The sequence below is a fragment of the Bombus vancouverensis genome, chromosome 11 (genome assembly GCF_051014615.1).
Source record: "Bombus vancouverensis nearcticus chromosome 11, iyBomVanc1_principal, whole genome shotgun sequence".
In the NCBI taxonomy this organism is placed as follows: domain Eukaryota; kingdom Metazoa; phylum Arthropoda; class Insecta; order Hymenoptera; family Apidae; genus Bombus; species Bombus vancouverensis.
In genome coordinates this window covers 6325850-6350064 of record NC_134921.1, presented here as the reverse complement: position 1 = coordinate 6350064, position 24215 = coordinate 6325850, and the positions used below count along the sequence as shown (strand labels likewise).

The 24215-nt window shown below is 42.7% G+C and overlaps 1 protein-coding gene across 1 annotated transcript in view; it reads right to left on the bottom strand.

The window, feature by feature from the left end:
• mdy (diacylglycerol O-acyltransferase) overlaps positions 1–24215 on the bottom strand; it is an 87767-nt gene that overhangs the window by 50831 nt on the left and 12721 nt on the right. The window contains exons 3-5 of the mRNA XM_033350189.2: positions 18041–18135; positions 5881–5933; positions 333–441 (exon numbers count right to left, since the gene is read on the bottom strand). Of these exons, the coding sequence (XP_033206080.1) occupies positions 333–441; positions 5881–5933; positions 18041–18135 (257 nt within the window). The remainder of the gene's footprint in view (positions 1–332; positions 442–5880; positions 5934–18040; positions 18136–24215) is intronic.

Below are 24215 nucleotides of genomic sequence, written 5' to 3'. Positions count from 1 at the left end.
CAAAAATTGTCTACATTAAGCGTTCAAATATTCTAGCGAGCTACCGTACATGACGCGAATAATAAACTCTTTAAAATATCACGACTCTCATAATATAGTATTAAACGTAGAATTAAAATTTATAGCTCGGCAATGAATTGTCAGCTTAAGCGGTCTCTACATCAACGTCTATGGAAGCCGAAACGTCGTTACGCCACGCAAAGACACTGCCACAACACTATTTTCCTACTTCCTATATTTCATTTCGATGGGTGGTCGTCGTACACGAGCGACGTCGTCCGTACGAGACCGAGAATCACGTTGAACGAAATGATACGTAAAATGGCGCTTACACAGGCTGAATCCGGAATCCTTCACGTGGATGACCACCATCGGCACCAGTACCATCACGATGAGGTTTACGACGTGGAACACCATTCCTGGCCCGTGAGCTATGATATCCTGCGGCACAAAATAGAGAGGTACAAGTTACGAGCGGAAGTTGCTTGCAGAGAGCGCGTGGCACATGAAACGGTACGGAATAGAAGGAGGAGAGACAGATAGAAAGCGAAGAGGAGGGTTGAACGGGAAACGCGGCATCCTCGTTCTCAGCGTGGATAGACGCACGAGGGTGGTGGTGACCGGAGAACGGTGAGCTTCTCAAAATACGAAGGCTGAAATGCAGTCCGTTGAACTACCGAAAGTCGTTTATTATCCATGCAGAGGCCCCGTATCCGGCCGTGTCTGTTGCGGAATCCACTGCAAAATGAAACGTTCTTGTTCCTACTACGAGGGTTGCTTATTTAAATATAGCGCGACAGGAGTTCGAGGACGTTCTATTCCCTAGCTACATTCAAAGGACATTCGTTTGATGCCGTTACATTCTTACATTGGTGATATATTAGATACATTGGTGTTATATTAGATACGATGGATTCTTCGATCGATTCTACTTTTACTAGTGTAATATCGTGGACAAAAGGCCTAAGAGATATCGGGTGAATCATAAACAGTATCGCGAGAGAGCCGAGGCGCCGCCAGGTCCATCAATGTGTCGCCGATCCTTCAATTGAATAGTTTCGTAGAAAAGACCTACGTGACCCTGATTACGAGCAGAAGCGGAACACGTGCGTGATGGGCCTAACAAAAGATAAAGGGATGCTAAGGGAGAAAGACGAATTAACAGTCGGTGTCAGTGGAGAAGCCAGAGAGTGCGAATCGAGAAGTCAGAGAGTATGAGTTGCGTTGTCGATATAGTGTTGCTAATGTTGTCGAGAGAGTGTGGTCCGCGTGAGAGAGAGAGAGCGTTGGATCCGTGGTGACGAGAGTTGCAAATTAACTATTGAGTTGTCTAAATTATAGTACGTTATTGTATTTAGTTCCCGTTAAACAACCATCGTTTCCTGTTTAATCAACATTTGTGCAATCCATTCACTGTAAATTAATCGTAATAGTTTACGATACTACGGTAACTTTATTCGATTTGATTCTTTTGCATTACGAAGCAGACAATCCGAAATAGTTATACACCGATGTACGCGAAGACAGCGGAGTGAAATTACACAGTCGGGCTAGCATTTAAAACATTGGCTACGAGATACGAGCTGTTCAACGCCTATAGCACGATGAAAAATTAAACGATATTCAGAGCAGGGTTAGTTGTTTAAAGGCGTCGTACCGCTGCTTTTAATACGGTACCTCGCCTGCGAGATTACGCGTTGAAAATACACGATACGCGGTGGTAAAGCCAAACAGCATGCTGGCGATGAAACATTTTCATCTGATATAAAATATTCCTAGACACGTTTCCGCGTTATATTTCCCACTGTCGGCCTTGCCGTGTGCGTTGCGCTGTTTGTTCGCCGTTGGACCGCTCGAGAGGAAGATAAAAAAGGTACAAACGAGAAAAATAAGGACAGCCGTTCATTACACATTCCGTATTTACGAGCTACGAGACTCTTAAGGTAGACAGTGATGCGAATTTTTCACGAACGTTACAACGTTCGCGAATGAAAACACGTTACAGCACGCCGCGCCGGTTGCCTTTCTTCGAGACCAACCTTCTCGCTGCCGGCCAGGCCGATCTTTCAAGTTTTATGAACCGGCCAGAGCCCGGATAATCGACGAAGCCGTACATCAGCCGGACTAAACTGAAAGGGTATTTGTCCAGTCCGCAACTAAACCGACGGCGACCGGTACGTCAGAGCAAATATTTACGAAGCGCTTGACCCAATTACGTGGGACAAAAGAATACCATGAATTTCAAGGGAGGTCCGGCAAATTGCACAACTGAAACATTTACGCGCGTGCAGCGGACCGCGGATGGAGCACACGCGGCGACCTCCGTTCGTCTTCGCGGGCACAAAGAGAGAAAACGCACGAGGGCGGAACGAACCTGGCATAATAATTCCGTTGTAACAGTGGTAGAGACCTCTTTGACTGCGACGAAACGATCACGGTGACAGAAAGGTATTAACAGGAAATGGAATTCCGCCTGATCGAATTAACAGGACATGTTAATCGAGACAAATGGATCTATCGGGATAATCAGGCGAGCTAAAAGCCACGCTAATACTCGTCCCGTAAAACCGTGACATTACTTACGACGCGTCCTCCACTCTCGACGTTAATAAAACGCGGCCATTTGCATTTTAATTAGTAGCACGCTTCAATCTTCCGCGTTTTTTTTAATCTATTCTCTTTTCCCCCTTTCCTTTCCACCTATTCTTCTTTTTTCCTCTTCCCACTTTTATTTTATTTCCCTTTTTAACGTCATGTCTTCTCATATATATTACGCGCGATACGTTTTACGAGCTTGATAGAGAAACTGATCCCAGGAAAATTGATAGGAGACGCGAAACAGGGTTGAAAATTGCACCGCGCGGATTCCCGTTAGTTTTCGGGATTAATTTGTCATGTATTATTCATACATAGGGTGATTATTCGTGTCGTCAAATTATTCATAGTAGGTTGTTGCCGTGCGATCGTCATTAGTCGAATTATTACTCGATTAGCGGCCGACGATTAATCAGGCTATGGTAATTATCAAGTTCAGCAGGCCGGTACTGCCATTGGTACTATTTGTTACAGACAGGAAATTAGCTCCCAGAAGAATGTAATTTCGACCGCTGACTCCGAGCGATATACTGATTATACGTTAAAATATATCGTTTGCAAGCGAATCATGTATATACATGTGTTTGACAAAATTTAATTAAACCACACACGTTTCATATAAAACGTAAATATAATTACCCGTTTTGTTGAGGGGGCGAACGTGGGAGAAACAGGTAGAACTTTCTATACGATGACTGTCCCTGTGATTGTCCTGATGATAAACAATCGTCATCCGATCAGTTTGTAATTTATCAACGTGTTACAATCAGCTAGATCTTTTTAATCGTTAATGAATCTCACCTGATTAAAAGTTGCACGAATTACCGAAATTGAGGTATCAGATATATGTAGATATGCAAACACGTATACGGATATTGAACTTGAACAGAAAGCACGGGAATCCATTCTAATTAGCGACGCAGGAATTCGAACGCCACTCTGCTCCAGGCGACAGCTGAATTGCGACTGATTTTAAAACAAATTTAACCCGAAAAGGAGTACGCTAAGCGACAAGGACGGTAAATATTTCGTCTCCTTTACGTACCTGGAATAGGCACTGCGATCCGAACACGTAAATATTTACACGATTCGTTTATATTTCAGAATACGCAGAAAAACCATAATAAAAACAACCCATTCATCTGGATGAAATTTCAGTTTTTAAATATACGTAAAATTCACTTCGTAAACCTATTAATCAACGCGAATTTAACAAAATTTCTGTTCTTCCTTCTCCAAACAATGAAGCCTAACGACGAGGCAGGCTCTCCGGTCAGATTTTTAAAATTCGTGCAAAATTTAGATTTACGAGGATGGATTTCTGCTGTACATTGATCGATGTACAAGGTAGTCCCTGAGCGGAGTCAGCACGAGCAATGTTTACGCTGACACGATACTAGACGTGTATTTGCGTCATCGCCAAGGGGAATATACGATATAAGGTATATAGACGTTAGCCAGAGCATCGCTAATTCACCTCGGCGTAGGTAGAAGGGATGAGAGAGAGAGAGAGAGAGAGGAAGATGAGAGTCACGGTTTGCAACGTGGTCCTTACGCTAGGCCGATCATCAAAACTGCGATGTGCATTTCATAGCCTAGTCTGACAATCTTTACTGCTTCGAGATAAGAAAATAAACTCTTTAGATTTTATGTTAAACTCGCTATTATCGCGTTTGATAAAACTTCAGCCTTCACGACATTGTCCCAATCTCCCTGCTCGATCCATGGAAATAAGTATCACCGCTGTGGTTCGTAGCTGAAACTGTCGATCGAATCGATTCGAACCAGTGAAAACTTCCACTTTTGGTTAGCTGGGTTCATAATCCGTTACATTAACAGGTTACGAATTTCCGGCGGTTTGTAAAAGAGAGAAACAAATTGAAATAGATTCGGGGAAATGTTTCTTTCGGCGTTAGCTTACGTGCTTCACCGACATAGCATGTCGACTTAATATCCCGCAAACTGCACCTGCATATCAACAAGCTTTCACTTAATAAACTTCGTTTAATCCGCGAGTTCTGTCTATGTGCAATTTATGCTGATCCAGCTGCGAGCAAGGTTTCTACGAGTTAGTTCGATTTCCAGACTGATTTGATTAGAACTGAAGCTTCTACTTGGTCAGAAGAACCGTACGCTTTAGCCATAAAATTCTCGTGATTTTTACGGAACTGACGTGACTCGCATATCTTGAAACGTACTATAGAAGAGATTTTAGTATGAGACAAGGATTGTTTCAAATATGAAGAAATTTTTTGTACAGCGGTCTAATTGGCGAAAAATTATTTCCGGCAGAAATAGAATTACCGGTGGGGTTGATAGCGGCGTGATTATGTGACACGTACAGAAAATCCATATATTCTTTAAGAACGGTCTGCGCCGGAGTCGTAAACTCATAAAGTTTCAAAATTACTGACCAGGAAATTGCTTTCGTGCCGTTGAGGAACTATAAACGAAAAAATGTAATTTTCGAAACGTAAGTAGCCGCGTCCGTGTTGACTTTACGACTCGAGCTGGTTCGCGGTGCAATCGTTTCTGCGAACGTTTCCGCGGAAGAGAAGAGAAATTAGAAATTAGATTTCTGTTTGTGAGGTACCGGCGCGATAATTATCGATCCACGGGATCGTTTGAAACGCGATTTCGCGCCGTATCGCGAGCAACCGAGCCTCGTTCGATTATTCTCTGGAAAAATAAAAGGGAACGACGGGCGTTAACGCTTCCCGATAGATTCACAGGGATGAGAATCGACAGTTTAGCAATGCAGGCTGTAAAAGGCGTTCCCGAATCGGAAGCAACATGGTCGGCTTTAATACGAGAAAAATGCAACGATCCGCAGCAGCTCGTCCCTTCTACACGTCTGCCATTTTTGCTTCACGAACGTGTAAAGTTTCCGGCAGCGACGCCATATGCTCCAGATATTATTATTAGTTTAGTTTAGCAACGTGCTTCTTGCCAAAAGGGGGGAGGGGAGAGAAATGGAGGAGGAAAAAAAGCAGCCGCAAAACAGGTGAAAAATATTTTTCCAACTTTCGTCTATTTCCCTCTTAACCAGCCGGCACGCGTTCGTCCCTCCCTTTTCAACACTATACTCGGCCGATTCACTTTTTGTACTGTTCTGTATGTACCACGAAAAAATGTATAAATTTTCCTGCACGCTCACGCGTAAGAGAAAGTTTTTTAATATCACCGCGCATCCTGTGTCGTTCGTATTAGCACGAGGAATACGTTTACCGCGGTTCGTTTTAAAAAAGTGGTTAGGTTACCGGCGATATTAAAAGGGTTACTCACCACTGACAGGCCCTTTTCGATCAACAAGCAGAGGCCTATGGGTACCGTAGAATCTGCAACAGGCCAAAAAAAAGATATATTGAAACAAATAATTCAATGATACCGACTGACGAGTGAGAGGAAGAACGAACGAATTCCGGACAATCCATTCGCCTGGCGAGTGGCCTCCGTTCGTTCGTTCATTCGTTCGTTCGTTGCCTGCTTTTTCGAAACGACAAACTTTCAAAAGGTCAGTAACCCGGGTTCCAGTCCTCTGCAATTGACTGCAGACAGCAAGTGACGAGGGTCTGTCACACGATGTGACGTTCCAGAGGCAATCGAAAGGATAGCGAAAAGGGAGCAAAATAGAGAAAGAGAAAGGGATGACAGGAGAAACAGTAGCGCACGAGGTGAAGGCTGAGCATCGAGGATAAACGTTACTAGTGATCGAGCGCCTCGTTGGTTGGTTGGCTGCAAGGGATAACACACAGGGCACACACGTATACGATCATACACGAACAACCCTGTGAAAAAAAAGGGGGAAAAACCGATATCGAGCTAACAGAGACGAAAGTAACTCACCAATAAATCAGCTAAAACAGCGCACGCTACGAAACGAAAACCTGATCAAAAGTCGTGTTCCTACAAGGTAACAAAAACGGATCGTATCTTCTTTGGTATAAGAAACAACAGGTATGGTGGTTTTGATAAATGTACCTTCGAAAACGTAAATCTTGCAATTACGGTCTTTACGGAATTTGTAGATCTTGAAAATATTCTCGAAATATTTGGAAAATGGGCGTAAAACCTAAAAAGTTCGTGCGTTAAAGTTTCAAAATCTGGAAATAGCCATCAAAATCTGTTAATTTCAAAATGATAGTTATAGCCTGAATATTTCAAAGCGCCCACTAAACTTCGAATATCTAAAAGCGATTGATATTCATAAAAGTTTAGACGACCGTTTGAATTTAAAATGTTAAAAGTAAATATCTATCATTATATAAAAAAAGAAATTTCATTCTGCGCTATAAAGAGTCAGTGTAAACTTAAACCTGAGAAAAATAGGCGGGGATTATGTAGAGTATTATGCGAGATATATTGTTCGCCACGGTTTTCTAGCCAGTAATGAGCCGTGACTACTGATTTTTTAGGCGCCTCTCGTTTCAGTTGCCGCTCAAAGCGTTACATAATTTCTAACATTTAAATTTCTTTCCTCCACTATTTTTTGCTTTTATTCAGCCTGCTTTTATACGCTTCGTTCCATCCTTCATCATGCAATCTTGCTTTTATTACGTTATAAGCTTTTTATAGCAAAATAAAAGAGAGAAAGGATATGGTTATCGAAATAAGTAGAACTCTGCTTAATATTAGCAACGTATCATAATCAACTCCTTTATGGATAAAAACCAATCGGAAATCAAATAAAGGAAATATTGGAAAGTTGGAAAACTTTCCAAAAATACGAACCCACAAATGAGTTGCAATAGAAACGTTCATAAAATACGAAGTTCGTTCTCCGTTCTTTTCTTTTATCATTCTTTAAGCAATTTCTAGGATTTGCCGAGTCAAAACACTTTGGCAGATTATGCAGGATTCAACGCAAACCAGCATCATAGCACAGGTACGTTCGTACGATTTCATTTCGAGTGGTTCGTCCTCATTCTTCGAAGTATCGTCCGTCCCAGCGGATAAAATATGACGAAACTTAAATAAGTTTAAGAGATGCAACCGTACGATAGGCACGCCCGCAAAATTGAGAGCCGCGAGGTCCTTACGGAAGCAGGTCACGGATCTCAAACACTCCGACATTTGCAAATGAAAATGTTCTTTGCGTTAGGAATATCGACGTGAATTAAACCGCGACGTTTTAATTATGATAAAAAGGTATTGTGACTTTTTGTCGTACTTTACCGACACGATTATCTATCTTAATACTTAACCAACGACGTTAAGTCCAATACTTATATACTATACGATATTACTATAGGATAAAGGCGTAAAAAAAAAAAAAAAAGGAAAAGCTTCGATTACACGAACGTCGAATCAATTTTATTTCAACTGCTTTCGATAGAAGAGTACAGCGTATGGCACGTACGGCACTTGGGGACATAAAACGGATAATTAAAAAGGAATTAACGACAATTACAGGCTATCGCTGGCAAAATGAAAACAGTTGCTGTCCGATGAATTCTTTGCTATTTTACAAACAAGTCGATATCAACGTGCTATCTCATCCGCGATCGTATTCACACCAGGGCCGGATAACAAACGTCAAAGAAGCGACGTTCGAAAATTGAAAAAGCGTATCACGAACGAGGGTGAATGATGGATAATATCTCTTGCTAAACTTTCGCCAATTTCCGATTAGTCACCAACGCGTAGATCGAAATCAATCCTCCAGCTCTTCCCCTCTATTTTATTTCATTATTAACGGGGCCGGCTAGAACACATATCGATGAGCCTGTCCGGCAAATACTTCGTTAAATATTTTTTTGAACAAACAATCGCTCGATCTCGTTGTAGGCCGGCTTTTGTTTGATTAAAATATTTGCGCGTGTGGTTACCTTGATCGCACAGCGTTAATTTTTCGAATCAACTGTACGATTTCGAATTGATTCCAACGGCTGAAAGGAATGCATTGTGAAATCCGATTTACAGAAAATCGAACAGCCAAGCTGGAAAATATAGTCGTCTGGCCGTACGCGTAATGCCTAATTCTTTTCACCGACAATATTTAATTTAGTTGGTTACATTTCGAACGCACTGTGTCACCGAGATACCGACCACCGCCAACTTGATACCATCGCGCGTTGAACATTTTGGTTGACAGACGCGATATCCTCGCGTTTTTCGGTTGAAAAAAGAAATTCAAGTCCAGCCTGGCTCGAACCTCACAAAAGCGGCAAATAAAAAAAGAAGAGAGTAGGAAAAGTGGCAAAGGGAGAGGCGACGATTGTTTTTTCATGACCGACACGTGTTCCCCGTCGACTAATTACGAGTTCTTTGAATTCGTACGCGTTTTACGAGTTTCCAGCATTTTTCTGGCCCGTACCACAGCGATTCGTGCACGCGTATTCACTGTGTGCTGAATTACGCGCACGTGCGGCCGCCTGTACCAAGGAAGACAAATAGACTTGATCGACGAATCAAATGCGTTGCATTAAGCAAGGGAGACGTGAAAAAGTCGGTTAATTATAGAAAAGACAATTAATAGAATAAATAGCGTTCGCGTGTTTCACTATATTTTATCGGACAACATGCAAAGCACACGAATACACAGTAGAGGAAATAAATTTCTTCTGAAGTGGCGTTCAATAAATTCACTGAAATTATTACGAGTGCGCCTCGACTGGAAAAAATTTGTCATTATTTCCGAAAGAGGTACGCGAAGCTTTTGTGGTTCGTATAAAATGTAATTTTTAAAAAATCAAATCACACAAGATATTCTGTTTCAATTTTCCTTTTACACGGTTGGATTTTTCTATGTTCGTTCATCCGATATTCCGTTATCCAATCGCAATAATAATTTTAATCGAACTAAGCTATTAACAAAGGAATCCTATGTTTCGAGTTTATTATTCGAAATGAGAAAAGACACGTCCTTTATCGCATTACCATTTAAGAAGACGTTTCGCGAAAGCAGTTTTACGGGAACACGCATGAAAATTTCACCGATTTCAGCAAAGTGGGTGTATCGATAATTCAAGAACCGTATCGGTTCGGCGTGACACTAACATATCGCCACTTCAATCCTCCCCCGTTACTTAATGAGAACAAACGATTCCTCATATTTGAAGGTACAACCGAATCCCTTGTTCCTTCAGCTGGGACCCTCTTTACTCTCGATTCTTTTCCCTATGGAAACGACGCCGCGAGAAAGGGAGAAAGAACAAATTCAAGTGACGTTGAGTACGGCTTGCTAATAGATATTAATGGAACCCCTTTTGCCGTGGAAATACGACCGTTTTTCCATGCGAACGAACAGCAGGGCATCTTCGTTGCTTCGTATCGAGTGTGAATAAAAGAAGAAACGGGAACTAAAAATACGGGTAAAGATACTAAAGAATATAAAAGGAACGTGTTCATATCGACGCTGGAGAAAAATATCCGGAAAAATTAGACGACAGGAATAACCATCGGAACGTGTTATAAAAGAACAATAGAGTATACGCAAAGTATTATACACAATAGAAGCATGCGACTTGAGTTTCACGGTCTCAATGCATTTACATAACATCTAGTTATCGAATTTACGTCGCGTTTCGCATAATTGAATCGTCGCACGTATACGTCCATTTCTTTGATCTCGTCGATGAATTTATTGTATCACGATGGAAAGAAACTTGAAGGGAGACAGTTTGTTTGCACGACAAACGCATCGAATATGTCGATGATACACAGCTACGGCTACGAAGCCGATTAAATGTTGCGAGACTAACAGGAAATTGGTTACATATATCCCGATACCATGTTTACGGCTACAATTTAAACGAGAACGTCCTGGTTCCTCGCGACAGTTTTGTTTTCACGGCATAACGGTCATGATAAAATCAAATTTTATGCCCTGCTAAAAATCTGCTAGCATAACAGGCCGACATGTTATTTTAATGAATAATTGTGTTCGACGATAAATACGCAGGACGACAATGAATAGCTGCGTGTATCATTTTATCCAAGGCTGATTAAACAAAATTACACTGTACACGGAACAATAATCCACTACAGATCGATTGTTAGTGCTCACAAATAGAATATCATATTACTAGTTCGCATAAATTGTTCATAATTGTCGATTAGCGAATATCATTCGGAGAAAGAACTAAATAAAAAGTACGGTGATCCTAAATCCTGCGCGTATTAACGTGTCCGCAATTGTGGTAAACGCCAGACGCAAACTTTCGAGTTTCTCTGGCGCCGAAATTCTTCCGCGAATTTCCTAATGAGCCACGGCAGGCTGCTCCCTAACGAGTCAGCCGTCGTATTAACGGAATCAAATTTTTCAGGGAATTCATCGGGAAGGTAGCGAGTACGAGTGAAAAAATTTTTTCTTTCTCTTGTTCCTTTTTTTTTCCAGCAAGAGGAAAAGACAGAGACGAGATGAGCAGTGGTATCTGGGGCCTCGAGGGTAATCGACCTCCACTCTTGAGCACCTCTCGGATCTCAGCCGCTAATTAAGACTTTTACTTTTTCCTTGGTAAGTCTCTTCTATCTTCTCGAGTGTCCGGAGGGTGGTAGAAGGAGGACACGACGACAACCGGTGTTGGTTGCGGACGTGGGTTCGTGAAAAACCGTGGAGCGAGATGGCGCGAGTGCACAGCTGTCGGGAACGGGACTAAGAGGATGGCCGACGAGATAAGATCAAATCCGAGCAGGCAAATTTTAATTATATCCCGACATCGAGTTGGCAACATTCCGTCGTTTTTAATAAAACTTTCGTAAAAAAAAAAGAACGGACTGGAGAATGGCGGAGGATGGGAGAAAAGCCGAAGGATTTTTCATTCGTTGATCTCCTTTGCCGTGCAATTCGCCAACTGCATTTTATAATTTATGTGAAAACGATTTGCACCGTGATTAAATGTTGAAAACGGAATGAAATAGACGTGAATAAAGAAGTTGGCAAAAAACGTTACGAGAGAAGCTGTTTGTAGCTATTTAATTTAATTAGTATTCTGGCGCAAGAAAATTTGAATCGGCCCGTCGAAATTTCCAAAATATCGTTAATAATATCTGGCGTATTTAATCACCGGTTCGAAGGGAATGAATCACGTGGAGGCGCAACGGGGACTCTATCAATTCGAACGCAATTTATCATTCCGCGGTTCGTGATAAATTACAAAAGGGCTGCAGATTTTGAAATGGGGGAATTACGTTGCTACCCTCGGCGAGGTCCCATCGTGTCGAATAATGGTAACTAGAGATCCGAGTAACCTGCTCTTCGCGTGGATCGTCAAGGGTACCTACGGTTTCGATATCGGAGTCGAGATTCTAAATTGCGCGCATAAATCTTCGACGGTGAACGATTCGCAAAAGCGAGGTCGGGAAAGCAGAGGGTTAAAGTCGCATGAGCCCGCGAAAGCCTTCGTTCGAATAGTGCGAGCTCGATTCAGGATCAAGGATATATGAAGAGGAATAGCATGGAAAAACAGGCCTGACTAAAGAGAACGAAATACTTTGAAGGTTGAAAACGAAAGAGAGAGAGAGAGAGAGAGAGAGAGAGAGAGGGCAAAAGAAAGACAAAGGGTGCGCTCGAGATATAAATACTCGCTTGGACTCGAGAGATGAGGAGCGAAAGCAATGATTTTCAGTCGGTAGTTTCTTTTTCTCTTTTTTTCATTCTCACGTCTTCTTCCTCTTTTCCTTCCTTTGGTCCGCGTTTCCCCTTCTCTCTATTTCTTTCTTTTTCTCCATTGCGAGCAGCGGCGTCATCATCAACCAGAAGAGCTTCACAAGTACCCTAAACCACGGGGTGCCGAGTGCTAATTACGAATAATTATGAGTACTAATTAAGGCTTCCCTTTGCAGCGGCGCACGAATTACGAGCAAAGCCGTACGTATAATATACCCGTGCTTTAACGGCGCTATTAAACGCATGCTAACACCATAGAAATGATCAGCTTTGAAGACACGCAATGTACCCGCAAACACGAAACTTTCGATGGGTTCTCACGTGCACCGGGGACAAACTCTGTCCCTCTCGTTTACGTGGAATTATGTAAATCGAGCGCGATTTAATCATTGCTTTACACGCTGTTACTTCCATGTTTTTCAATTTTCTCTGCTACTTTTGCAATAAGCGCTGGATTAACATGTAAAAATGGTTTAATGAGCGATGAGATATTGACGAAAATTTCGACAGGATGAAACAAATTGTCATTATCGAAAATATATCCGTAACTAAATTGTCCGCGATGCGCTTTACCAATGTATAAAAGGCTATCGAACTTTGAAAAGATTTTAGCCTACTCTCTTTATCAATGAAAATTCTGTCTTTCGGATGACCGGACGTTTATAGATCGTGTTTTAAGCAAAACAGAAAAGTGTACCCATTTAACTAACGGATCGTGAAAAATATCGTCAAAGAATTTATCAGTCAAAACTCCATTGAGTTTCCACGAATCCTCCAAGTCTCTTTCTTTTAAATCGAACGTATTACCCCTTAATAAGAACATAAAGGGTTTAACGAAACACCCTTTGCTTCGAGTTCGTGGTAAAAGATGAAACATTCTTTGGGTAATTCCCTTCACGAAACCCGTTGAATTGCAAATATGTTTCTTGCGTGGGTAATTGGAATTCGATTTCCATGCCCGGATGAATAGCCAGCCGAGTGCACAACGCAAAGTCGACAAATGTATCTGATAAGCACGGCATTTAACCGACTGCATCGGCAACGATACGACATTAAGCCGAATACGCGGATGGTGGATGCGTGAAAGGCTTTTTGCAGACGCAATCTCGCATATAATTCGATTATTATAGCCTGGTCCGTGTATAGGCAGTGGATTAAGTAATTCATACGTTGATTCGTGCGCGTCTCTATCGTTTCCAAAGGCTGTGTCTCTAACGCGACTAGACTACGGTTCCCACAAATTTCCCTGGTGCTACGTGAAAATCAGTTTCCACGATTTTGCCACCGCTACGAGCAGACAGGAACGATGTACACACGACGCACAGTCGAACCGACGACGCTCTATGGTCGCCGCGGAGAAATAAAATCAGCCGCAGAATGAATTAGGGTCGCCGCTATTGGCGTTGCGGTTTTTTGTTCTTTCCCTTTTCCAATGAAATTTTATTACATCCTTTCGTTCGAATTACCTCCGACCAAAGTCGAGAAATTTTTCATATCCACGTCAATTACCAGTGTTGGAGAAAGTTTAACATTCCTCGTAGCCCAAGAATAGCTAGTGATACCTGCCAGCTGTTTCTCTCCTTTATTTCTTTTCTTCTCTCTTCTCCATCCTCGTTCCTTCTGCGCAACTACATCAATGGGAAAAGTTACCGGAGCCGTAATTCGATTTGAAAGCGATTCCTCCAACCGAATCGGTACATCGCGCAAAATGGAGCCGAACTTTACCGGACCGTCGATTGTTTCATAGGCCGGCCATCGTTGAAACGACGTTTGAAACGTTATGACCGTTAACGAGGCCATGGAAAAAAGCGCCGAATTATTTCTTTCAATGGCCGCTTTGCAGCTACCACTTTCCACCGGCTAATAACGTTCTCGCGGTTTTCAACTTCGGGATATTTTTTCCATCGCTGTTCCTCTATCCTCTGCCGAAAATAAATTTCAATGACTGGTATTCCAGAATGCGAGTGCATCGATGCTATTAATTCCTCTCTGTTGCAGCAGAAATCTGCTTCAAGTGGCTGATATCGGTGATAATTACTTGGATTTTTCGCGCACGAGTTGCTCACGATAACGCCACTCGATTTGTGTCGCTCCTATACAGGCGAGCTATGCACCAATGGATCCAAATACTGGAAGAATTATTGATTTCATATATCAATTTGTCCTTGTTCCGGTTACCGTCACTTGCAGCTTAATTTAAATCGCGCTCGGTCTTCCGAGTTTCCCTGATTTCTGTTCTTCCATTCCTTCATAATGTTTCATCCATTAGCGTGGACGGCGGAACGATCGAATGTATGCAAGAATCTTGAAACGTTTAAGGAATTGATTGGAGTTTACTCAAGACAGATTGATTTAAGGCTGTCGGTAAAAGAAGTACGAGTTTCCTTTCGCCAAGTCGAATCTGAAATCTTACTTCGAAAGATCGGGTTTTTTTAAATAAGAAGGAAAAGGTAGAGGTTTGTAAGATTTAATATTTCCACGGGCAACGGTTACTTTGATTTCAAGCAGTTTACTCTTGACTATTTTTTAAGGATATTTTTCTAGCAAAGTTAAGGGGATTTAGTTACGTCCTGCGCGACGTTACAAAGACTGCAAAGCGAGATCACAGCAAGTCTAACGCCATCTGTTTGTTGCACCCTTTCGCATTTGCTCTTCACTCGTTATGTCACTTGAGAACCGTGCGCATTGAGTTACAGTTAACTTTAAGTTTCTCGAAACTTGGCGTCCCAAAACTTCTGCGAAACCATCAAACGGACGCTTGCTATAGGTGGTCCAGGAGGAGCATTTCCCTCGAAAGAAACGCAAGGGCTGAAAGTGCGTCTATTCTCTTCCCCTCTGGTCCACTTTTTCTTCCACCTCCAATTCCGGTGAGTCGAAGTTGTGCAGTTTCTTCAACCGGAATATGTGGATTCGAGAGAAAGGAACGTACAAATGCGGACGTTTTTATCGCGTACGAGTTTTTTTCGCGCAATTCAATTATACTCTTAATGCAAGGTCTGTGTTTCGTTTCTCTGTCGACGCCAGGATGCTTTCGAATTTCCGAAAAAGAAATACAACGCGGGCGTGTTGTACAATGTACGATTGTTTGACGACCGGATTCTCCGGCGCGAAGAAAAGCAGATTTCGAGTATTACCGGTGAAACTTGAACAATAATGTCATAACGCATCCCTTAACCCGATGACCCTCTCGACATCAATTCCCGTGGCCGAGTGCTGTGGCGAAATTGCATCGCGCCGTCGCCACCGCGGGCGCGCGCCCCTGTAAAGTATGCAATTAACGCTTGGCGTGCGCGTATGAAAAATACATTTCCCCGTGGCCTATCAGATGGCAGTCATTCTGTCGGATCAACGAAACAATTCCGTTGAAAATGATATCAGAATGCGAGTGGCGACCAAGCGCCAACGGCACGTTAAGCAATGAAAATTCACCGGGTCTCGTAAAGCTGTCAACCTCTTTGGTCCTCTATTATTCAAACTTCGAAAAGATTAATTAAAACTGGCGAAAAAACAGCTAGCAACCTGACGGGAGAAGTGTGTCGGACGGCTAATCAACGTAGAAACCGAGAATAAATCACGGAGGTCAGCCGTTTAAACGGTATAATTCGCGCTTCATGACGTCCATGGAATAATTAATCCCCTAATCGCGAAAGAGCGAGCCGCGAACTCAGGGAGGTCCTGCCAGGGCGCCGTTTAAAAAGCAATCTCGGCAGCCAGGCCGTACAGGAGCCGTGAAAATTATTATGCGAGACCCACGGCCACCGGATAGAGGAGGCAACACGCCGGAGGGCTGTATTCGCTTCAACGAACGAGCTAGACTATAAAAAGAGGAAGAAGGAAAAAGAAGGGAAAGGATGTTAAGGCTCTGCAGTAAGGAAAGAAGGGCTGCCACGACGAAAATTCTAAAATATGAGAGCTATTAACCGTAGTTCCCTATGAGCATTACCTTCCCTCATGTGTAAATAATGCAAGCTACCTCCCCCGGATCTCCGCTTCTTCCCTCTTCCCCTTCCTCTTCCCCCGTTGTTACCTTGCAGCCTCTCTAACCCCGTACCTGTGACCCTGTACGTGTAATCTGCAGGCTTGCACGCGGCCGTACAACCCGCCGGCGCAGCTGCGGAACGAGAGTTTAAACGCATATTCACGAGGTGTTTCCGAAGCATCCAGGCCCCCTTCTCCAAAATCAGACGCCGGAGGTTCTTTGTAAAAGCGTTACACAGAGAGAAAGTTTCCCAGGGAGAAATTAATTTCGCTATCTAATCGCGAGGATAATTAGCCTTGAGAGTTGCGGAGTATCGACAAATTGATCAAGAGGCTCAAGAGGCCGGTTTTAGTAGGTCATTTCGTTGCGTTGGCTACTTGTTGTGTTAGTCCTGATATTCTAGGCGTAGCTAACTCTGTAACTGGTCGAATATTTGAAACATTGTACCCGTTAATCGAGTGAGTCGACACGCCGTGCACATTCCACGTGACCGACTGTTGTGCAACGCGAGAATTAATGACAACGTACAGGTTGTTAATAAATTACCAAGCTGAACCCACGGGCAACATCCGACAGGGGTGAAAATGTTTAAGAACAAATCACTCGGAACATTTTGTAAATATCAGATCGTCATTTGAAACAATTACTTTCGAACGCTACGTCAGAAGAGAAATTTGTCGGTATCTTACAAAAAATGTTCGTCGCGTATTCTTAACGGCGTACGTCGTGAAAATTCGCCTCTTCGCGCGTAAATTCAGTCGGGTTAGCCGGACTCTCCACAGCTCAACCAAAGGTAGAAACCAAACATTCACGACTCCATGTACTCGCACTGGGAGCGAATGTCGTGGTTCCAGTTGAAAACGTGGATAACCGACTGCATCGCACGGTAGTAAAAGGACAATGCGCAGGCAGCGGTTGGCAATTCCAAAAGCGGGCTTGGTAGAGCATCGAAATTTACGCGTACCGCCACTTTGCCGCGCTAAATTTCGTGCCTTTTAAGTCAAGCTTTAAACGACGACATAAAGGGTCGTCCTTTCAGTGATAAATTTGAATTCAGCCAGGATCACTGCCTCGGATGGCCAGTTTGTCTACGAACCAGACCCTTGTGGCCACCTTGGCTTTCGACTGACGCGTTACGATAAACGCGGGACGCGTTGAAACATGCTTTTGAAAATTATAGTCAAGCAGATCTTTGAAATTTGCTAGGCAATTGTACGAGTTCATAGCAGACATACTATCGTACGAAACCAATTGTTTACCAGTTGTTACATCGATTCAGTTTGGTTTGAACTTTGTTTGAAGTTTAGTTTGAACTTTTGATTCTAGTTTAAGTTTGGTCTTGGTACGAGTTTGATTTTGGAACAACAGAATATAGAACCGTAATCTCAGTTGAAATTGTCCAGAATCCTTTTTACTTACAATAAATATGGTATCGTTTCAATTCTCTGTAAACGTTTCGGTCAAAATTCTTATACAACAGTTATTTTTGTTATCTTCTCAACCCGCATGTCCAACGTAGATCCGCACGGACGAGTCACACGCTAATTACTTTTACATTTAAATTAGCAGTTTTTGCTCGCGTTCCCGACACATATTATCTTTTTACACCGCCTCACTTTTACGTAGTACGTTTCTATTTTCGCGCTTTCGAGAAAAGTCGAGTAAAATATGACGGCAGAAATACGAGGAATTTCCCTGAGCGCGTACATTGCAATTTTTGCGTGTCTGATAATTGTATATAATGTGTAGTCTAATATTTCCTGTTTGATCTTTATCTATAAAGGTACAAGCATCTCGCGTGCTTCGTAATTTTCTGTTTCAAGAATTTCACCGTTAGAGATCATCGATCGACTTACAAATGATGAGTAGAATCGACGGATGCTCTTCGCCACCTTCGTATTTGCCGCTGAAGAACAGGAACCATTCCCACGGATCCACTCTGAGCCCATACCTACGGTAGGACAAAAGAAAACAGTATGTAAACACTTCGGGAAGAAGAAAAATGAAGGAACGCACTGTTCGTTATTATCATTCCCCTGTCACCCTTGTAGTTTTATCTACGAAGTCACGTGACGCGAGTGTCTACATCGCGATACGGGTCGAGGGGCAAAGGCGTCGTTATTAACGTCCGTTTTCGGTGCGATGCTTCTCACGGGTCCTTGAAGAAAGAAGATTCGAGACACGAAAAAGGGAAGAGCGAGGAGTAAGCGAAATAAAAAGTCACAGGCCCCTTGATCCCTTTGTTCTTCGGGCAAATAATAAACGACGCCCTGCGCTCGCTTCTAAAATTTAAAAGAGGGCGATGGACACGGAGGGAGCAGAAATGGAAAACGATCCTCTTCCTCTCTATTCCAGCCCTACCCCATCCCTTGTCGTGTAGCAATCTCGCGGATAAATAAATCGACGTCAGCGAGATTCGATTATGGAAAAACTAGCTGATTCCTCTTTCGATCCGTGTAAATCCTGTAAATCGTCGTTCCACTGTCTATTAAACATACTTTCATCCGAAAGAAAAACGACTCGCCAGTTCACAGTACATCGAGCTCCGCCCCGTGACCAATTTTTATAGCTCTATATCGACGAGATTTATCGTGCGCCATCGTATCAATCCGAGCCATCAGAAACGTTTGTTGCACACGACCGCCGGCGATCATGGAAGACAAACGAACTACATTCGTGGTCGGCTAGCGAAGGAGAAAAAAAAAATTGAGCCGAAAGGTTAACCGACACTAATGGCTTCAGGTCGAACGCGTCGGCTAACGATGATGAACGAGGCTTATAGGTGAAGTAATTAAAGTATTTGAAGTGGGCGCGGTTCGACATGGGGCCACGATATTTATTGGGACGCGATCGCTGGCCTATTTCGTTCTTTTTTTCTCCATGTACGTCCACAACCACTCCTTTTCCACACCCCTCCGTCATGCCGCTTTTTGTCAGCACAAACGCAATCAGTCACGTTGACGCAGGCAACTATAATTGAAGAGCGAGCTGGAAAAATCAAACGTTTATAATTGATAGCTACTGTGCGTACTCCATGTACGGTGGCGAGCCGAAAGTGATTCGAAAGGGAACATCAATCCTCTTATATTACCATCCGGTAAATCACTGGTCGGATAGAATGCCGCGTGTATCTTTGTGCAGTTTCACCGATTGAATTGTTAAACACTTTGCTGGACCGCGAAAAAAAATCGATACACGTCACCGTCTATCTAGGATTGACCGTGGTAATACGAGTTAATTCCTATCGGCGATGTGAATGAAACATACAAAGCCGTGAAGGCAACGAGACATCGAAAAGCGCTTTACCGATGCTGCGAGAGAAAGAATGACGCGACATGGAAACGAGGTATTTTGTTTTTCGAAACCAATGGACAACATGTAATATAAATATCTTGATTTCAATCGTAATATTTCCCCGCCGCTTTTTTGACACGATATGGAGTCGTATGAAAATTGTATGAATTATTCAAACGTTAATCTCCGATGCTTTATTGGAGGCTGGTTTGCGGAAATTGTAAAATAAACTTGCCGCAAGTTATAACAAAAATATCCGCTTTCATGCTATGGAAGATAGTTACGACAAAACACGAAGGTTGTCATTAGGGATACATTCACGTGCTAGGAAAAGGGCACGGTTAAAAGAGCGTTACGATAACTCTCATTTTCATCAGTCTTCATTCACCACGGTTTCTAAATTACCTATCAATTTCTTCAAGCACATTCTTTACTTGGGGAGTGGGACTAGCTTCTAATACGAGTGTTTGTTGTTACAGGAAAATGTAATTTGCGTTGCGTTGCGCCTCAATTATTTATCATATCAATATCATCAATATACGCAATAGACACTGAAAAGAAACGTAGTCAGACAAAAATAAGCTCACTCTATATATAAATATGCCATTTTTATTGGGCAAGTCATGCTCGATAAAAAACAATCGATAACTCTGGCAATCAAAACTAATACAAATTTATGAGAAAATCGTTGAACGATAGCTCTATCTCCTATCTGATAAAGGCTAGCCATCTCCGCTCGCGTTCATCCCTCGTCGTTACAACACAAACGTAAAACTGACAGTACGTACAAAAATTGCAATCGACTGTCTCGGCTTTAGAGGCGTGGAAGTGTACGTTTCCGGCTTAAAAGTTTATTGGATTTATCAAAAATACGATGATCGGTGGTTGTTTACTCCAGATAAGCCTGATAAAGTAACCGAAACAACATGAACTCGAGGAGATATCCGAACCATCGAAATTCATCGATCTAAGGCGTGAGTAGGAACGATATTAAATTTCTTTTGCCGAACGAGAATAGCCGTTCTGATCTGGGCGAACCCGTTAAATCCGCGCCCGTTCTTTGCTCGTCGAAGTTCGTTAATACAGCGTCACGATAAAATCCCCAATTCCACGTCGATCCAGAAGAAGAACGGAGATGGATAAAGAAGGTGATCGAGAAAAGAGTCGTACACTCGTGTCGAGCTAGACAGAGGTAGGTAGGAGGAAAGGTAGAAGAGAAAGAGGATGATGGCTGGAGAAGTTTAGATTGAAAGAGTTACGACGTCAATATGAAACGTTTTGGTGTAAAAACGCGACCGCGAATGGTTCGCGTTAAATATTAATAAATGAGGTCAGGGATGAGGATGTGGTTTATCTTACACCGGCAGCCGGTGAGCACGTTTACGTTGTTACCTTTTATCGTTGGTCTAAAGAGAGTGGCCGCCTGCCACGACACGGCTCGGTGATTTGATAGTTTACGCGATCGAGCTATAAATGAGCAGAGGCGCATTGACACACATTAACCAACACGTTCGCGTCCCTATATAAACCGGGGCAAGCAATATTTTTCTCTCCTATCGAAACAGTCGAGACTCCGGTGTGCGTTCCGGTGTAATGGAACGACATGTAAAAAAAGCCTTGGCTGTCTCTCTAGAGAGGCCACTAGCTAGAAAGATCAGTGACCTGTATGGTCGGCCGTGCCATCATTGATACGATTTAAAACCTCGTTTAGGGGTGTAATCCGGTGACCTGGATTTTGTCCGGCAGCGCATGATCATCTAATGGAATTTCAAGTTCATAGTGTAATTGGCGCGATCCGATTACGAGTACAAAGGTTTACCGTGCAATCTGTCAGATTAAATCACTTTCCGTGGGTCGTTAATCGGATTAAAGTGCTGGCGAAATGTGCATGCAACTCGGCGTAAACATCCAACAGTAGTATCCTCAATTAGACTCAAAAGCACGCCGACGACTAGCGATCGACTTGTCAACGAAATTGCGTTCACAATTATTTGAAACGCGCATGGAAATTGATATAATTAAATAAAACGACGGTCCTATTGTAATTAAATTCGACACGAAACACAGGGATAAGCACGAGGATGTAGAACCGTAATCTTTACAGCGCGTAAGTGTTCATTTTTCAAGTTAGTTTGCAGGAACTCTCCGTCATACAACGCGTACTCAACTTTCACTTAAACGCGTGCTTATTCGTGCATACACATTCACACGGACACACGTCAACACATAAGCGTGTCCATAAACCTGAATAAATCCTCTTAAAACAGACCTAAAGCTACGGACACTTTAGGCCAAACTCTAAAGTAAACTTATTTCTGCAGGATAACGCACTTTGAGCCTTCCTAGTGAGAATGTCGTTCTAAGCTACTTGGAAATAAATCTCATGACGGCAGCGCCGCGACCTCCGTTCCCAAAGGATACAGTTGTGGAATCTCTAGGCTCCGATGATTGATTTATGGCGCGGGAATATCGATATACAGAAATTGAGAACGAAGATAGCCGAACGGTACGGAAACAGTGCGAAACGGAAGCTATCGCGATGCCGGAAACGACTAATGCCATTTTTTCGCGCTCGGTAATACCGGGCAACGGTACAGTTCCGAGGATTCTCCGACTATAGCTCGAGTAATCCGGATGAACGGTGGACGAGTTTTATTTCTCGGTATGACGTGAATCCTTGCGAAAATCGCGGGCAAAATAGAACGACGGAGATGTGAGCGTGACACGATGAATCCGACTGTCTCTCCACGACGAACCCGATATCGAATCGTCGAAAATTTCCAAAGCCGGACATTGTAATCGTTCCTACGAATATGAAACTCGCCAACGAAGCTTCAAAAAATAATGGCTGAAACTTTATCGCGACTCTATACGCTTTCACGGTTGTTGTTCAAGGGTATTTGTTATCGCCCGACACATCAATGTATTTTTGCTCTTTGCGTTCGCTCTTTCTCGATTTCACGCAGTACTTTTAACCGATACGACGGAGATTTAAAAAATCGCAGGGAAATAGCGCGAGTTCGTTATTCGACAGACGGAGAAGAAGAGCATTCGCTCGTTTATTCTTCCCTTCGGATAATTTTATAACAAGTTCCGCGGTTTTTATTCCATACTTGCTTTGATCTTTCGTGAATTCATGAATTTCCGCGAGGAATGTTAAACATAGAAGGACGTTCGTCTTATTTCACCGTTTGATTCCATCTTCACGGTTTCACGAATCGCGTCCTCGTAAACTCGACCCATTAAGAATTGCACGAAGCTTCGTACAGTTCTAGTTTAAGTGCATAAATTATGAGCAGATCGTGGACCTTTCAAAAAGTTTCTCGGACGCCGCTACGAGAAAAGACAAGGGGAGGGATAGAAACTTCGATACCTCTGTCTTTCTATCTCCATGCCTTTCCACGGACTTTTATCGATAGAACCGGAGTCCTTCGCCGAGAGTCTCGATTAATTGAGTTTTCTTCCTACTTTTTTCACTTCGCAGAGAAACGTCCTCCCACTTTCTTACTGTCGTGTCTCTTTCAAGCTCCATCCACCTCCACCCACGTTTCTCCGCGTCGATTAATCTCGATCGCCGTGAAATCGCGTTGCTTGCTTCGCCCTATTCTAGTGACTCGACAAACGAACGCTTTTTCTTGTATCCGTTCCAGGCTTCAACAGATTTCTTACGAATTCAATTATCATGGAACAAGTGGAATTTAAGGAGGCACGAAAAATTCATCGAATATAGGCGAATGTATCTATCGGCTGAAATGTATTTGAAATAGTATATGACACAAGTTCGTACTAACGATAACAACTATTACTTGATATTCTTTAATTTTTTCTTTTTTTTTCGTGGAAGTAAATAAGAAAAATATCTTATCTTGAGCCTATCACGATATAGAAGGCTAGCCAGAAGGCTAGCATATTTTGAGTCGAATAAACTACTTCAAACTATTTCAACACTTCTTAGGCAAGTCACTCTTCTTCGAGAAACTTGCTCAGACGTCTAGATAGATGGTAATTCGTGAAAGAGAATCACGCAACGACTTTCTAGCTCAATTACACCCTCTTTTTACGTTGCTACATGTTCAAACGCAATGTTAAATGTGTCCGTTATAAGGATCTTCGCACCCACACCCTTTGTAATCGAAACCTGCCTTTAAGAAGACATCGAAAGTGTCTAGAAAGACGCTGTTGATGATTCAAGAAATAAGGCGACAGTATCAAAGCAGATCAAAACTTCCTAGAAATTCTACGATCGGAGAATAATTTGCTAAATCGTGTTGACTGTCTCGAGAACAATTGTCGCTGCTAGTCACGCGTGGAATCATTTCCTGTGTTTGTTCGGAAAGTCTTCAAGTGACCTGCAGCAGCGTTTGTTTTAGAAAACGCTTCGAGAATAGCCCGAGCAATTACGTCGCGAAAGTTTCTTTCGAAAGTTTTTCTACGCTTAACGAGCGTGATAAATTTCTGTTACGCGCTCCCAGGAGCTAGCGGACCCGAGGCCGAGAGTTTACAACGGCGATAAAAATCTCGTTGAAATTATTCATGGGCCGAGCTTGTACTTCGCCCTTCTCCATTCAACGGCCAGAAAATTGGTAAAGGAGGAGCAGGGGGAGGTAGGTTGTGTCTCTCGCGCGGCGAAATCTTTCGTTCGAGATCAGACTCGCGACACGCTGTTAATTTTAATCAACCCGGCAACGAAAGAATCTCATTTACGCCGTTCATAAATTAATTAAATTTTAGACAGAT